Here is a 14,377-nt window from a genome sequence, read left to right as displayed (position 1 = left end):
GGAAAATGAAATGTACTCTGTCCTGAAGTGTGGAAGTATCTAACTTTTTTAAGCACAACATGTTAGACTCCTGTTCAGAGCTAGTTTTATTGTGTTCGAGCCCTTGGTATGCAGCACTTTGGCTTCTTTTCTGTGGGATTATCACATCTCTTTTCTGCTGGGGAAAGTGGAGGAGAAAAGAGGGTGATAGGGATGATTTCTGAAACTAGTTTTACTTGTGTAAATATTGCAGTCATTGAAATCAGTAACACCAACTGTAGGACTGACAAAAATCTTCCCAAACCTCTGAACTGGGAATCTTGTCAGTCTTCTGTCTAACCTTTGTTTTAAAATACCTGTACTACTAAAGAGCTTTCACCTGTGGCTGTGGATCACTTGCTGCTGTGCGCTCATGAATTTTGACACTTTTTTAGCTGCAATAGTGACATTAGGTTCTGTCACTAAAATAATTTAAAATTAATTTAGCTTTTGTGTTTCATTATCACTTTAAGTGTTGTGTAGTTGTTAGAGTATTATTTGTACCTGTATCAAAGAGAGGGGAAAAGAAGATCCTTTGAATTCTCCTTAATAATGATGTGAGTCACAACAGAACAGAATAGAATAGAGTATTTCAGTTGAAAGGGACCTACCATCATCATCTAATCCAGCTGCCTGACCACTTCAGGGCTGACTAAAAGTTCAAGCAAATTAAGGGCATTACCCAAATACCTCTTAAATTGTTTCAAGAGCATTGGTACACATGTGGCTTGCCAGCTGGTTCAACACCTGAACTTCCAAAGCATGACTGTATTTACAGGCTGAGGGAGCTTCCAGCTGGCATGTTGGTTCTGCTTTGCAATTGAAATATTTCAGCACCTTTGTTGATAACATTTTTTACAAGTGCAGTGGAGGTGGAATAGAAAGAGGCCACTAGGCATTACAGTGAGAGTATCTCGCAGCACTCAGCCCAGGACGATTGATTGCTATACTTGCCCCAACAATTGAAGATAAGGTGTTCTTCTGTCTTGTGAATCTTCCAAATCTTTTACTTATTGGCACAATGAGTACCATACATGACATCCTGGGGTGCAGAATATATGTCCTGTTTTAAAATGTTTCTCTTTACTAGTAGGTTTTGCCCTGTAAAGCTCTAAGGAACAGTAGAAGGAGATACTGTTAATATTTGTAACACAGCTTTAAGAAATGTGTTTTTATGTCATGATGTAAAATGGACATCATAGATATAATTTCCAATGTTTTCTAGCAGTTGTGGGTAGATGATCTTAATGTCTATAAAGTTTATAATCTCATTAAAGATTATCATCTCATTATAATAGTTTCTGAAATGAGAGACTTCACTGATTGAAAAGGAAATGTGTGTAAAGTAACGCTGCTGTCTTTTCTTCAATAGGGATGATGATGTCACAGTTTAATATTTCTCAGAATTCCATGCGTGGTAGTCCTGCATCTTCCAATTATCAACAAACCACTATCTCACATAGCCCTTCCAGGTAATCCTTGCTTTTAGGTGGGGTGGGAGGGGCAGTGAACTTCAAATTTGTCCTATATTGAAAGTCAATTCTTGTTGCAAATATGTGAGTGGAAGGTGATATTTGCATTTGTCTGACATCAGGGTAAGTTTCTTCAGATGGCAAAGAAACATCTTTCTGTCAGCGACTTAATCCTTGTATTCTATGGATTCATCATGATTCTTCTCTCTCTCCCCATCCCATAATTTTGGCAAACTTTCTTTCTGGCCTAAGAAGCCCCTCTGCCTTTGTTATTTGGGTCAGGTCCTACCTATCACATTCTTGATTCTTGGCAGTGTAGTTCTGTTAGATGAAGTTATTTGAAATCTTACTGGAAAGTGATATTTAGATACGGCTCCTTGTTAATCCTAGTGATCCGATTGTTGATTAAAACTTTTGCTTTTGCTTTCATTCAGACTTCTAAGACCAACTTTTGGAAGTTGCAGATCTAATTTTAGTACATATTTGTGTCATTTAGGAGGAGGTCTTGTGTATGCTTTTTATTCTATTCTGACTTAATAAGTAATAATTGCAGTTGGAAAGGTATCAATAGTTTAAATGCTGCTTTTGAAGGAGGTTCTCCACTCTGTTAAGTTTCTCTGACTTGAAGGAATTTTTTTAAATGTTATGATTGTGTAATATTCGAAAAGAAGTAAATTTGTCTAAATTTGCTTTTCCAACTTTTAAAGACTTGTTTTTATAAAATTTTGTTTTATTTTTAGCCGGTTTGTGCCACCACAGACAAGCTCTGGTAACAGATTTTTGGCACAACAGAACAGTCCAGTGCCTAGTCCATATGCTCCTCAAAGCCCCGCGGGATATATGCCGTATTCACACCCTCCAAGTTACACACCACATCCTCAGATGCAGCAAGGCAAGTCTCCGATGTTTCTTTTATTCTGCTGTCTCATGTCACCTTCACTTTCATGAGTACATTTCATGGCTTTCAAACTCCTTTGAAGGAGTCACATGCTTAATGCAAATCTTTGAGGCAGGTATGTTTAGGCTTTGCTTTCCTGGCTGTAAAGAGTGGTAATGTATACTTTGTTTAAAAAGCAAATAAATAGAAGTGAAGAAGAACAGTTAGAACACACATTCATGTCGCAGTGCTGCCTTATTTACACCCATTGTGCGTAGTTGTTGTGTATACATGACAATAGAAAAAGTGAAAACAAACCAAAAGCTTATATTTGTTAGTTGTGGGCATCACTTGTCTGTACTGGTGAAAACCTCCCTTTTGCCAATGTAATGTAAGTTTTGCTGGCAGTTTGCTTAGCCTTACCAACCCCTTTCAGTGTCTACCAGATTAACTCTAAATTGGGCAGAATTGTGCTCAAGGTATGCAGTAACTAGCGTAGGTAACCTTCAGAATGAATAGATTTCTTTGTTCCTCCCTTTTCTAAAAATGCTCTTGAACACATGAACAGTGCTAAAGTATCTAGAGCATTTTTTGGTTGGTAAGTAGAATTCTCATTGGATTCTTTAAAATAATTTTTTCTTTAAGTTTAGCATTGGGCTTAGAATATATATAGCTGTTCTGTATGTAATATTGTAAGTCTCATGAATACCTTGGAAGTTACAAGGTAGTGAATGCAAATTATATAGAAGTAAAGAAAAGTTTCTGTAATCAGTAGGGAAGATACTGACTGTAATTAGAATATATGTGAAGAGAAATTTGGCCAATCTGTATATGGAATTTAGGGATTAAATCCTCTTGAACAATCTTAGATATCTATTTTTGATCAAGGTATTTGTGGCAAAAGGATTAAATTAAAAAGTTGGGTTCTCCTTCAGATTCCAGACCTCTTGCATCCAGCTTATTAATATCCACTGTTAGAGTGAAACTTTTAAAGAGTTAACATGTGTGTGAATGTCCAAGTATAGTTACTTAAATTTTTTTTTTGTATTTTAGCTTCTGTATCCAGTCCCATTGTCACAGCTGGGATGAGGAATCTCCATGAAAATAAAGTTTCGAGCCAGTTGTCTGGTAATTCAGCTAATCATCATGCTGATAATTCTAGACATGGCTCAAATGAAGACTACCTACAGATGGTGCACAGACTAAGTAGTGATGTATGTTACCTAAATCAGTTTATTATCATAAAGCAAATATTTACTTTGATAAAACCAGTACCTGTATAGCTGCCTTAGAAGTCTGATAGTTTATGATGTTGTTGATGTATAAAACCATTGAAGATACATTTCAGTTTCAGATGTGTACACTCAACCATGCAGCTTTTATATCTGAAATTTAATTTTTCTCTGGATCTCTGTTTCCTTTGAAACTGTTTGTTACAATAATACTGATGCAATTAGGAAAAGTAAAAAATCTTCACATAATCTCCTATGTGAGTTAATTTTAAAGATATGCTAGAGTGTCTCTAAATACTGTAGACATATCTTAAGGCAAACAATACTAAGTTCTAAATAGGTGTGTAGTTAATTTATCTCTCTAGACATCACTTCAACTGTCGATTTGACTAATCTATTGGATAGTATAGTAGCGTTGTCAAGGGCGAGAATTCTATGGAGATTTTTTTTCTTAGTGTTCTCTTATGTGCTTTTATGGCCTGGTTTCTTTGGAAGATGCTTTCCCTCAGTGACTTTGTTTTGTGTGGAAGAAATTTCTTCTGACATTTTGAATCTAAAGGAAAAAAGACCCACATTTTTCTTACACTTTTTCTTTTGAAAAACTGATTAATTTTCTTCTTCATAAGCATCTCATCCTTTGGATGAAGTTTGTTGTGATTTTTGTTTGCAAGTTTAGCTCACAGTCTCTTTAAAAGATCATAAATGGAGAGCACTGAAGTTTCAATTTAATTTTTTTTATCTAAACCTGGTAAGAAGCAGAAAGGAGGCTGTTTTTGTGATTGTGTGTGTGTTTTATTTAGCTTATAAAGTCTGTGGGCAAGTCTTACCTTTCTGAACAAGCTTGTGGAAGCAAAACTGTGCTATTAACACCGGACTCCTTAAATCCCTTATCCCTTATCTTTTGGAGTACAACTCCAAAAGAGTTATTTGTTTTATTATTCATCTTGCTTTTCTCTTAAATGTATCAATTATGTTGATTAAAAATATTTGCTAAGAAGTAGTATCTTAAACAAGACAGTGTTGTAATGAAAGAATCTCTCATAAACACAAGTCATCAGATGTTTTTCTATCTACTTCATTAATGCAAATTCTTCAAAATAGGAAGCTATTCTTGGCATTAGGTGTACATATATCCCTCCAACTGTGTTAAAGGGACATTATCAAAAGACCTTGGTTTTGTTAAGACAGTGAACAGAACGTAGTTAACAGTTAAGACAGGTATTTTTGGAAAAACTTTTCATACTGGGATGATTAATTTCATAATTTTTAATAACTAAGTATTTAAATATATTCATCCCTAATTTTGTGATCCAAGCAATGCAGCCACATCCTAGTTCATGAAAACTTAGATGAGAAACTCTTTCAAAACGGACAGACTATGAAAACAAAGTATACCCATATTGATTGGTCTAATTAGAGAAATACTAAGGAGTAGTAAACATTTTAAACTTGCACTTTTATCCTTTGTGCACTTTCTTAGTGGTGCATATGTGCTGCATGTGTTTTATTTTTAATTATGCCTTTAAAAGCTGATATTAGATGCTATCATGCAGAAAACAGTTTGAAGAATTTGGATTAAAGTTTGGCATCAATGTATTAATAAAAAGTTTAATCATTCTTCTTTGGACAAGATCTTTTTGAATGAGGATTATAAGACTCATAAAACTTAGAAGCTTTAATTATTGTTATTTGTTTTAGAACTTTGATGGTTTAAAAAGTTAGTAGTTACAGAACATTGTGTATTTTAAATGTATGTCTGTAAAATCAATAAGTGTACCCTTGAAGGCTCACTAAACATACATGCAATATAAGGGCAATTTTTTTATGAACTTGAGAGCATTCCTAGAGTATAATTCATCATTTGGTGAAGCTCCAATCTAGGAGTCTGTAAATGCACATTTCTGAAAATTTGTCAGCTATGGTAGGAATGGCATCTGTACCCAAAAGGTCATCTACTTCGTTAGTCTGTTTAGTTAATTTAGTAAAAGTTGATTTTGCCTGTGTCCTTGACAATCATGGATAAGGAACCAGTCCTGTCCTAATGAAACATACTTGCTAAGAAGTTACTAAGCTTATTTTTCAATATGCTGGAGGGTTTTTTGAAATTTATTACAAGTCAAAGAAAAGTCAGTTTGAAAAAAGAAATCAGTTCCATAATTTCAGTGTAGGAGAGAAGTGAGTAACTCAATAGAATATTAATTCAGTTTGACTTAAAATAATATCATATAAATTTAATATGCAGTTCATTTTACTGTGCAGGATCTGAATATTAGATTTCTTTGCCCATGAGAATTTCCTCATATGAGGCAACAACTCTTTTCGCAAGCACTGTTGCAAAAATCAGTGTAATTAATACCACATTGTAAGTTTTAGGTTTACTGTGCTGTGATAAAAAAAAATCTAATATAATTTTAAGTGCCCATGGATGGTGAAATGGATGGAATCTGATTTCTCATGGATTTATGTTCTTTGAGGTGTAATCCCCTTTACTCCATAAATTTCAGACTCATTCCTTTTCCATGAGCAGTGTCATCTACACCTTCACAAGGCACAGCCTGGTCATGGTCCAGTCTGTGACTCCCCACGATGACTTTGGCTGTTTGGCCATCGTCAGAGGGAGTGTGGAGTTGCTTACCTCTTCAGGCTTCTGTCTCCTTGAAATACCAATTTAGCTTTATAACTTACTACTAGCTGCTGGGCTTTTTTCATTCAGAAAAAAATGTAATTGCAGCTGAACCTTCTAACGTTCTATTAATTGGGTTGAGATTGGTCAAAAGAATAAAAAGTAGTTATCAGACAGACAATTCAGATCTGTGAAAAAAAAATAAAGAAAAATAAAGAAAAAGTTATGTGAAAAAACTACCTATATCCAGATACCTCACCAGGGACCATATTAATATTTTAGCTACTGAAATAACCAGTTTAATTAGGAAAAGTTAAATAACATTGGAACTTCTTTGCAGACTTCCTTCTTTTGTAAGACTGTACCCGTTGAAAGAATGGACTTTTTGCAATTTGTTTGTAATTATAGAAATAATCTCTTCATAAATTTAGGGGTTGTTAGTTTGTTCTTTCAAAAAAAAATTGCTGTAGATGATGTATAAAAACCAGTGCTTAAAATGGGAAATACTGTTCTATAGCTGAAATGTATTTAGGGCACTGAGAATGAGAATACTCGTGACCAGCAGAGGGCTCCGTGAAAGCATTGGAAAAACCCGTGTAAAACTTTGAATGGAAATTGGAATAGTGAGTTCCATATTTGATTTTAGAATGGTGTTGAGGTGAAAAATACATATGTACATTGCTAAAAGTAGAGCATGAACGTCATTACATTGTGTGTGCATATTCTGGTTATAGAATGTGCTATAGAGTATTGCTTTTATGGTAGCCAGTCTAAATTACAGGGATTTGAATATAAAGAAGTATTTTGCTTGTATTTCTTATATGCTATTTTGTCCAATCCATTTTATCGGTACATGTGCTAATTTCAGTTTGTAACAGATATTCATGTTCATACTGTTAATTTTTTATCATTGTCACTTTAGGATGGCGATCCTTCAATAAGGAATGCTGCGTCTTTTTCCTTGAGGTCACCACAGTCAGTCTGCTCTCCGGCTGGAGGTGATGGAACCCTTAAAGGTAGTCTAGCAGTCCTTTATATCTCCATTAATTTTCCCCATTTTCAAAGAACAGAGAGTGTAAAGAGGTATTTAGATTTTTCTCCTGAGTTCTGTTTTCAAATCATACTAAAGAATATGTCATTGTGTTTGGATGCAAAATTATTTTGGGCCCTGATCCAGAAGAAATTTCTGATGGTCTGAAAATTAACTAATCATCCTTCAAATTGATGCTCAAATTCACGGAGGACAGAAGGATTTAAAATCCTTTCCAATATGAGGATTAAATTGTTTATATGAATGGTTTCACTTTCTCTGCATAAGAAATATTTTAAAGGCAGCATTACGAGTATTGAACTCTTAACCAGCTCAAAAGTGTTTTAATATACAACACTTGTCTTAATTACAATCATGAAATTTTAAAAACTTGAAAATAAAAGTAGTTCAATGAACTCAAGACACACAGCATAAATGAATCCTGAAAACCTTAGCTGTGGAGAAGGAATAGGATGAACTGTATGTCAGTTGAGGGCAAAGAGAAAAAAATCTGTTCAAAGCTATTCTTTATGACAAAATCCACTTGGCAAGGTAGGGATTTGGACATATTCTTGCTATTTTTCTTTTTTCAGTGCTTATGTATTTACATGGCAGTAGTTGAAAGATGAAACAGTGCTTTCTTCTCTTTAGCCCTGACAGAGAAAGTAAGTCTTACTGGATGATCAGATGAGGTGGAGAACAGGAGGTGGGGATGTGAAGGAATTATGCAACCTGGATAATAGACACCTTTTGGCAGGGGTGGACCTTAGGACAGCCTGCCCATCCATGCCTGTGAGGAGATTCTCAGGAAGATTTGAGTTAGGTTTTTCAGTGTTGTGGAGGAAGGATGAGATCTACAGACTTAAACTTAAATGGGAGTTCTAACTAGGTTTAAGGAAAAGCTTTCACTATCAGGACAGTCAAACAGTGGAAAAGGTTGCCCAGAAAATCTGTGAATTTTCTACCTTTGGAGGTTTTAAGGATCAGATTGGATAAAGCCCAGCATAATGTGCTTTGAGCATGAGGATGAACTAAGGATCTCCTGAATTGCCTTCTTAACTGAATTACCCTGTGGCTCAAGTGGCAAGTGAGAAATATGTGTATACGATGCCAACAGCATGAATATTTCAAGAGGTCTTGTGCTAAAGGATTTGTTGTAAATCTTGTGTAAATGGCAAAGACTAAATGTGGTTACTTTTTGCTCTGTGTGAAGCTTATAGTTTTAGCAATGTTGTGGATCTAAGCTACTTCCACTCAGAAACATGATTACCACCTAGTCAGAAGAATACTTGAATTATTTTTTGGTTAAAGTTGCTGCTGTTTCAATTGGCTGTCTCAGAACCCAGTTTTGAAGGGATACCTTGTCAGATTATTTCTGAAAAAATCCGACTGTACAGTTCAGATGTAATGTTTCAGCATTAGAGGGGCTGAAAAAATGCAAGAGGAGCTTTTTGATTTATTTACCAGTATGTGAGCTTTACTCAGTTGAAATACTGCTACTAATGGTGTTACCATTTTGCCTTCTTAAAGAAATTAATGAATCCTGATTTGAGAGAACCAGTTCTTGATGCTGCAAGAATTTTGCCAGGCACTTACTTCCTCTAATCTAGTGTTCTAGAAGTGTACAGAAGAGGTGTGAGTAATTACAGTGTTATCAGGAACATGGGATCTCCTACAGTGAATTTTTGGCCTACGATTTATAGTGAAAGTTGGGCTGATAAATTTTCCAGTGAACAAACAACAAGTATCTATGCTGAGCTTTTTGTTATTCTCATTAGCCCTTGAAAGTTTGATTGACAGGTCACAAACACTGATAAAGAAAATTAGCAAAATACTTAATGGTGTGTCTGGAGGACAGAAAGAGTGGCACTAAGCATAACGAGTCATAATCAGAGAGAGATCTCGGGAAGGATGTTATGATATCTAGGCTTTCTTATATGACATAGAAACTTGAGGCTTTTACTGAAGGAATGGGTACAGAATGCATTTCTGTACTTTTAACATGGAAGTAGCAAGGACTTCTGGAGACTTGGAGGCAGTCTTGAATTACCTTCACCCTAAATGTAGTTGTCTGCTTAACAGAATATGAATTGAGAATATGAGGGTTATTTTGCAACCTAGGGAAGTATTTGAGACATGGCAGGACTTATATTTGTTTTTTGGTTGATTATTCACTTAATCAGTGGAGTAAAACTTCATTGTTACAGAATTCTTTGCTTCACTTTTGCTTCAGTAAAGATACCAGGCCAGCTGAATTTTCATCTAGTAGTTCTAGGCTGTTTTTTATTCCATATTTTTAATGTAAATTTTTTGCTTTTAACTATGCAAAATACGTAATGGCTCTGCTTTCATGCTATCACCTGTTACCACATCCACTTTTTAAAAAAATTATTTTCAATTAATTTATGATGAATTATCGTGGAGTGTTTTGTTGGTCTCATAAAATATCCAGTGTATTCTGTTACTGAAGATTGATTACTCTTCAGAATCCCTTATCCATTTCTTCCACTTTCCTACTGCTCTGGAACCTCAGATTTTCTTTTACTTTTTGATTTTTATTTTTTTTTTTTTTTTTTTTTGGTGACACGACTCTTAAAGAAAGTGTAATTAAAGCCTTCCACAATATTTTTAGTCCATTGCTTTCCAAAGAGGAGTGTTCATATGATTTACAAGCCTGTTTCCATACAGTGTCCTAAACACCTAGGAAAACAACTGTCTATCAGTCCTATAACAGGACTATCAACAATCCAACTATGAGATTTTGCACTGTTTTCCAGAAATAAGTTGTATTCCCTCCAGAAATTGTTAATGGACATTTGATTGCTTTCCGAATAATTTGGAAAGGTTACATGTGTTTTCTTAGGGCTTTATAAGACTTCTCCAGAGAGATTCCACTACACTTGGTTTCTGAATGTGTAGTGGTGACAGGAAGAATTATGAATCTTCTCAAATCTGTAGTGTAGACTTCAGTGCTCTCAAAGGCACTTGTCAAGAAAAATGAGCATCTTACCCTCTCTCTTTCAAAAGAAAGGCAGAAGAAATTTATTCAAGGATTTTTTTTTCTGATACAGTTGAAGTAAACATTCATTCCTGTTTCTTTCCTTTAGTCTTAATTTTTTTAAGCAAGGACTCTTCTGAATACAGCCATTCTAAACTAGAACTACCAAAGCTGAGTTTTTCATGAGACTCTTGCCTGGAAACTATTGGAAAGTTAATAAGGTCTGTCCCTAAAAACTTCTCAAATGCATGTTTGTTATCTGTCTCATATGATATTGAATTTTAAATTAAGTTATGCCCTTTGTAAATGAATGTCAGTGTTGCCTGTTAATCAAAATAAGTAATAATTTCTTCATATCTAGTGCAAAACTTGGGAATATTTCCAGAGGAAGATTCTAGGATTTTAGAAACTACTGCAGGAAAAGACTTGGGGACTTGCCACCTTCTTACACGCATGTTGTGTACATTGTGTACAGCATGAGCTGTACCAGTATTGCTCCCAATAGCCTCCATGTGTTTTAAAATGTCAGTAGTGGAGTTTCCTCAGTTTTGCCATGCAAGCTGGTCAAATTCTTAGTTCTAGAAAGCTTTTCTCCTAATGCTTAGCCTGAATAATTTTTTTTTGCAGTTAGGCATAACACTTCTTGACTTATTTCCAATAGACAAGGAAAAACAGTTCACATCCTTTTTTCATAGCATCGTTATCATGTCTTGCACTAATCTAGTCCGTGAATTGAACAGTTCAGTTTCTTTCTGTTACCTTTACTTAAGTCATCATTTCTGAGCTTCTAGTTGTCTTTGATGTTTTTACCTGAATTCTAATTGGTCTGTATTGTCTTGATGTTTTGCTGTCCTGAGTCATAGATACAAGTCTGTTTGAAGACTTAAAAGACTGAGTAGTCAAAAAAGTGCTGGAGAAAAATTGTTATTCTAGTATGTACTTAAATCATACAGACTATGTATTATACTCTGAGCAGGCCTTTACTATGCGTTTGAGGAGACTGTTTTTACCTTTTTGAGTGTGCTGGAGGCACCAATTCCCACGGTGATTATTACCAATTCTAAGATTGATTAGCCAAAATTCCAGGGTGAACTTGTCCGATCCCATTTTCACGAACATATGAAATTGGTGGGTAGGACCGTTAAATTAAAACAAAATGAGATGCTTCCATTTACACATTGCACCTGCAGTCTAATAAAATCTGCTGGCAGTATGTGTTCCTCAGGTTCTGTCATCACAAAGTTTGTAGCTTTTCCAATAGACAAGCATCGTAGTGAATACAGTACAGATGCTCTTGTTCTCTTCTTCTCCAGCTTCTGCTTCTAGGAACTTGCAGTATCTGAAGTCCTAATAGTTAACATGTAGCACATAAGCATTTCCTAAAGCCTCTCTTTCCAAAGACTTTTTCTGTAAAATGTCTGGAGTGTAATGTCCAGGTTTATACACCAATTTGGCACCATTTAAATAATGTTCCAGGAGTCTCGAGGATCACTTTCCTATGGACTTAAAAGGGTGCAGCACTTGAATGTTACTGAAGTTTCTCTTCCATTTGCTATGAACCAAGTATTAGACATTAGTCTTCATTTCTTCTCTAGCAGTTTCTCCAGCTTTCATGCGTAGGGAATGACACTTCAGGCAAAAGAGGATGTAGGATGAGTGAAAGACTCCCAGTCAACATCTAAGAACCTTTTTCTGCAAAGGAATTAAAGGAATAGGAATATACTGCCTCTTGTGACCCTTTGGAAGTTGTTATTGTACATGGAGAAAGCTAATGATTTTTAAAAATTCTGTAAGATGTGTGAGTCCTAAGCTCCTGGTAACCTGAATAGTTATTTTTTACCATGTGGATCACAACAAAGAGTGTGATCAGTGGTGTGACTTTGATGCATCATCTTTGAAAGGAGAGTAACCTGAAGAGACTTAGAGATGACCAGAGATAGTGTCATGAATGCTTAAATAAGATGTGAGTACTATGGTGTGATTAGAAGGTGTGCAGACAAAAACCATAAGATGGAGATGTTAGACATGATATGTGGGGTCTCCTGAACAGGAGCTTCTTTGTTTGCTATCCAAGTTACTGATGCCATTCCAGGGGTAAACAAACAAAAAGTGGTTTTGAAACTTTACATTTTAAAGAAGGCTAAGGCATGGTCAATGGCAATGAAATTCTTTTTATAGTTGATTGCATTATATAGGATTTTATATCAGTCAAGAGTCACAGAAGAAAGGTGTTTATGAGTTGCTCCAGCAGTTGATAAAACTTCTTATATATTTATGTAATAAATATAGAGAATATAGAGAACCAGTCCTAGGATTATCATGGGGGATCAGGAAAACTGTTTCTGAAAGACTAGGGAGGTATTGATGATGGTTGTGTTTGTTCTCTGTAGAACCTCATTTCCTATGATGTTATCTGCTTTATGGCTACATTTGGTGTTACGTGGTTGAGTCCTAGTGTTTACTGTTCAGTTATGGTACAATCATGTCCTGATTCAGTGGACAACCTCCTTTTATCTCACAAGCTGTACATATTCCTGCCATATAAAAAGAAATTGCACAAAGTTCTTTCAATGATACTGTGGAAGATCAACCACAGAAAGTCTGAATTTTTTTTCTCCTGATTTACCGCACAGCCCTAGGTTTAGATTCAAAGTTGCCTACATATTTCTGTGTTCTAAAACAATATTCTGAAGTTTTGTTCATTCCCGAAGATAATTTCTAAAGGTCTTCCTAGTATTTAAAATACTACACTGAAAGCATTTTGTAGAACAAACCTTCTAAATGCTGGAACCTTGACTGGTTCAGCAAACCAGTCCTAACTGTCTGTCTGTGTATTCTTTCAAAAAAAATTTCTTCTGTTATCAGCAAGGCTTGTAAGATCTTTATTCTCAGACATATAATGGCCTAAGACTTCTCCCTTAGGAATTATTCCAGACCGACTCCAACATTAATAGATAAAACTCTCCCTTTATAATCCACGTTTTCATAGAATCATTAAGGTTGTAGAAGACCTCCAAGATCATCAGGTCCAACGTTTGACTGAATACTACCTGTCAGCTAAACCATACCACCAAGAACCACATCTGGTTGTTTCTTGAACACCTCCATGGTGACTCCCTGGGCAGCCCATTCCAATGCTTGACAGCCCTTTCAGTGAGGAAATTCTTCCTGATGTCCAACCTAAACCTGCCCTGGTGCAACTTCAGGCCATTTTCTCTTGTCCTGTCCCTTGTTACCTGTGAGAAGAGACTGACCCTCTGCAGGCTTACAACATCCTTTCAGGTAGTTTTAGAGAGCGATAAGGTCCCCCGTTTTCTCCAGACTCAACAACCACAGCTCCCTCAGCCACTCCTTAGAAATCTAGTGCTCCAGACCCTTCCCCAGCTCCATGGCCCTTCTCTGGACAAACTACAGTACCTGGCCTCGTCCTGAGGGCTGACAGCTGGACACAGTGCAGCCTTACCAGTGCCCAGTACAGGGGGACAATCATTGCTGGCCCTGCTGGCCACACTATGGCTGATACAAGCCAGGATGCCTTTGGCCTTCTCGGCCACCTGGACATACTGTTGGCTTTTGTCTGAAGTCTTAGCATTGAACAGCATGTGGTACATGTTCAGTGTGTGATACCTGTTCAACACTGCTAATGTGTGTGGTAGACTGAAACCATTAGAGAATGCTGCAGTTTTTCAGTTTCTTTTCACCTCAATACATTCATACTGTAGCTTCTAAGCCTTCTTGTTGTCAGGGGCTTAACCATCATTAAATGTCTCAGAAATATGTGAAGTTCTTGGTGGAGCATGTTCTCTTAAATGCAGCTTATAGACCTTGCTATCAAAACCTTTCAGGAATATCCTTCAGGAGGAAGATATTTTCAAATACCTATTCGTAGTGCTGCCTAGGAAGAGGCAAAACTTTACTTTTGTTTCTTCATTTGCTGGATTCTAAGTATGTTCAATGGAATGCACTGAAATCCTTCTGACCTCCTCAAATCTACTCAAAGATAAAAAGAATCACCTTATCTATCGCTACAGTGTTATTTTTCAACATGACAAATACCAAATTAATACCAAATCAGAACAACCATATCAGATTTACTTAGAAGTTTAGGACAAGGGAGAATCAAATCT

General features: G+C 36.0%; 1 protein-coding gene across 5 annotated transcripts in view; it reads left to right on the top strand.

The window, feature by feature from the left end:
* NIPBL (NIPBL, cohesin loading factor) overlaps window positions 1-14,377 on the top strand; it is a 154,887-nt gene that overhangs the window by 69,989 nt on the left and 70,521 nt on the right. For all 5 annotated transcript variants that reach the window (XM_027878714.1, XM_027878719.1, XM_027878715.1 and 2 more), the window contains 4 exons: window positions 1,391-1,490; window positions 2,231-2,382; window positions 3,421-3,581; window positions 7,145-7,238. In XM_027878714.1, the coding sequence (XP_027734515.1) occupies window positions 1,391-1,490; window positions 2,231-2,382; window positions 3,421-3,581; window positions 7,145-7,238 (507 nt within the window). The remainder of the gene's footprint in view (window positions 1-1,390; window positions 1,491-2,230; window positions 2,383-3,420; window positions 3,582-7,144; window positions 7,239-14,377) is intronic.

Source organism: Empidonax traillii, unplaced genomic scaffold (assembly GCF_003031625.1).
Source record: "Empidonax traillii isolate 1590-97213 ecotype Southwest subspecies unplaced genomic scaffold, ASM303162v1 scaffold44:size1908036, whole genome shotgun sequence".
In the NCBI taxonomy this organism is placed as follows: Eukaryota; Metazoa; Chordata; class Aves; order Passeriformes; family Tyrannidae; genus Empidonax; species Empidonax traillii.
Note: the sequence above shows the minus strand (reverse complement) of the source record. Positions and strands in the feature narration are given on the sequence as shown.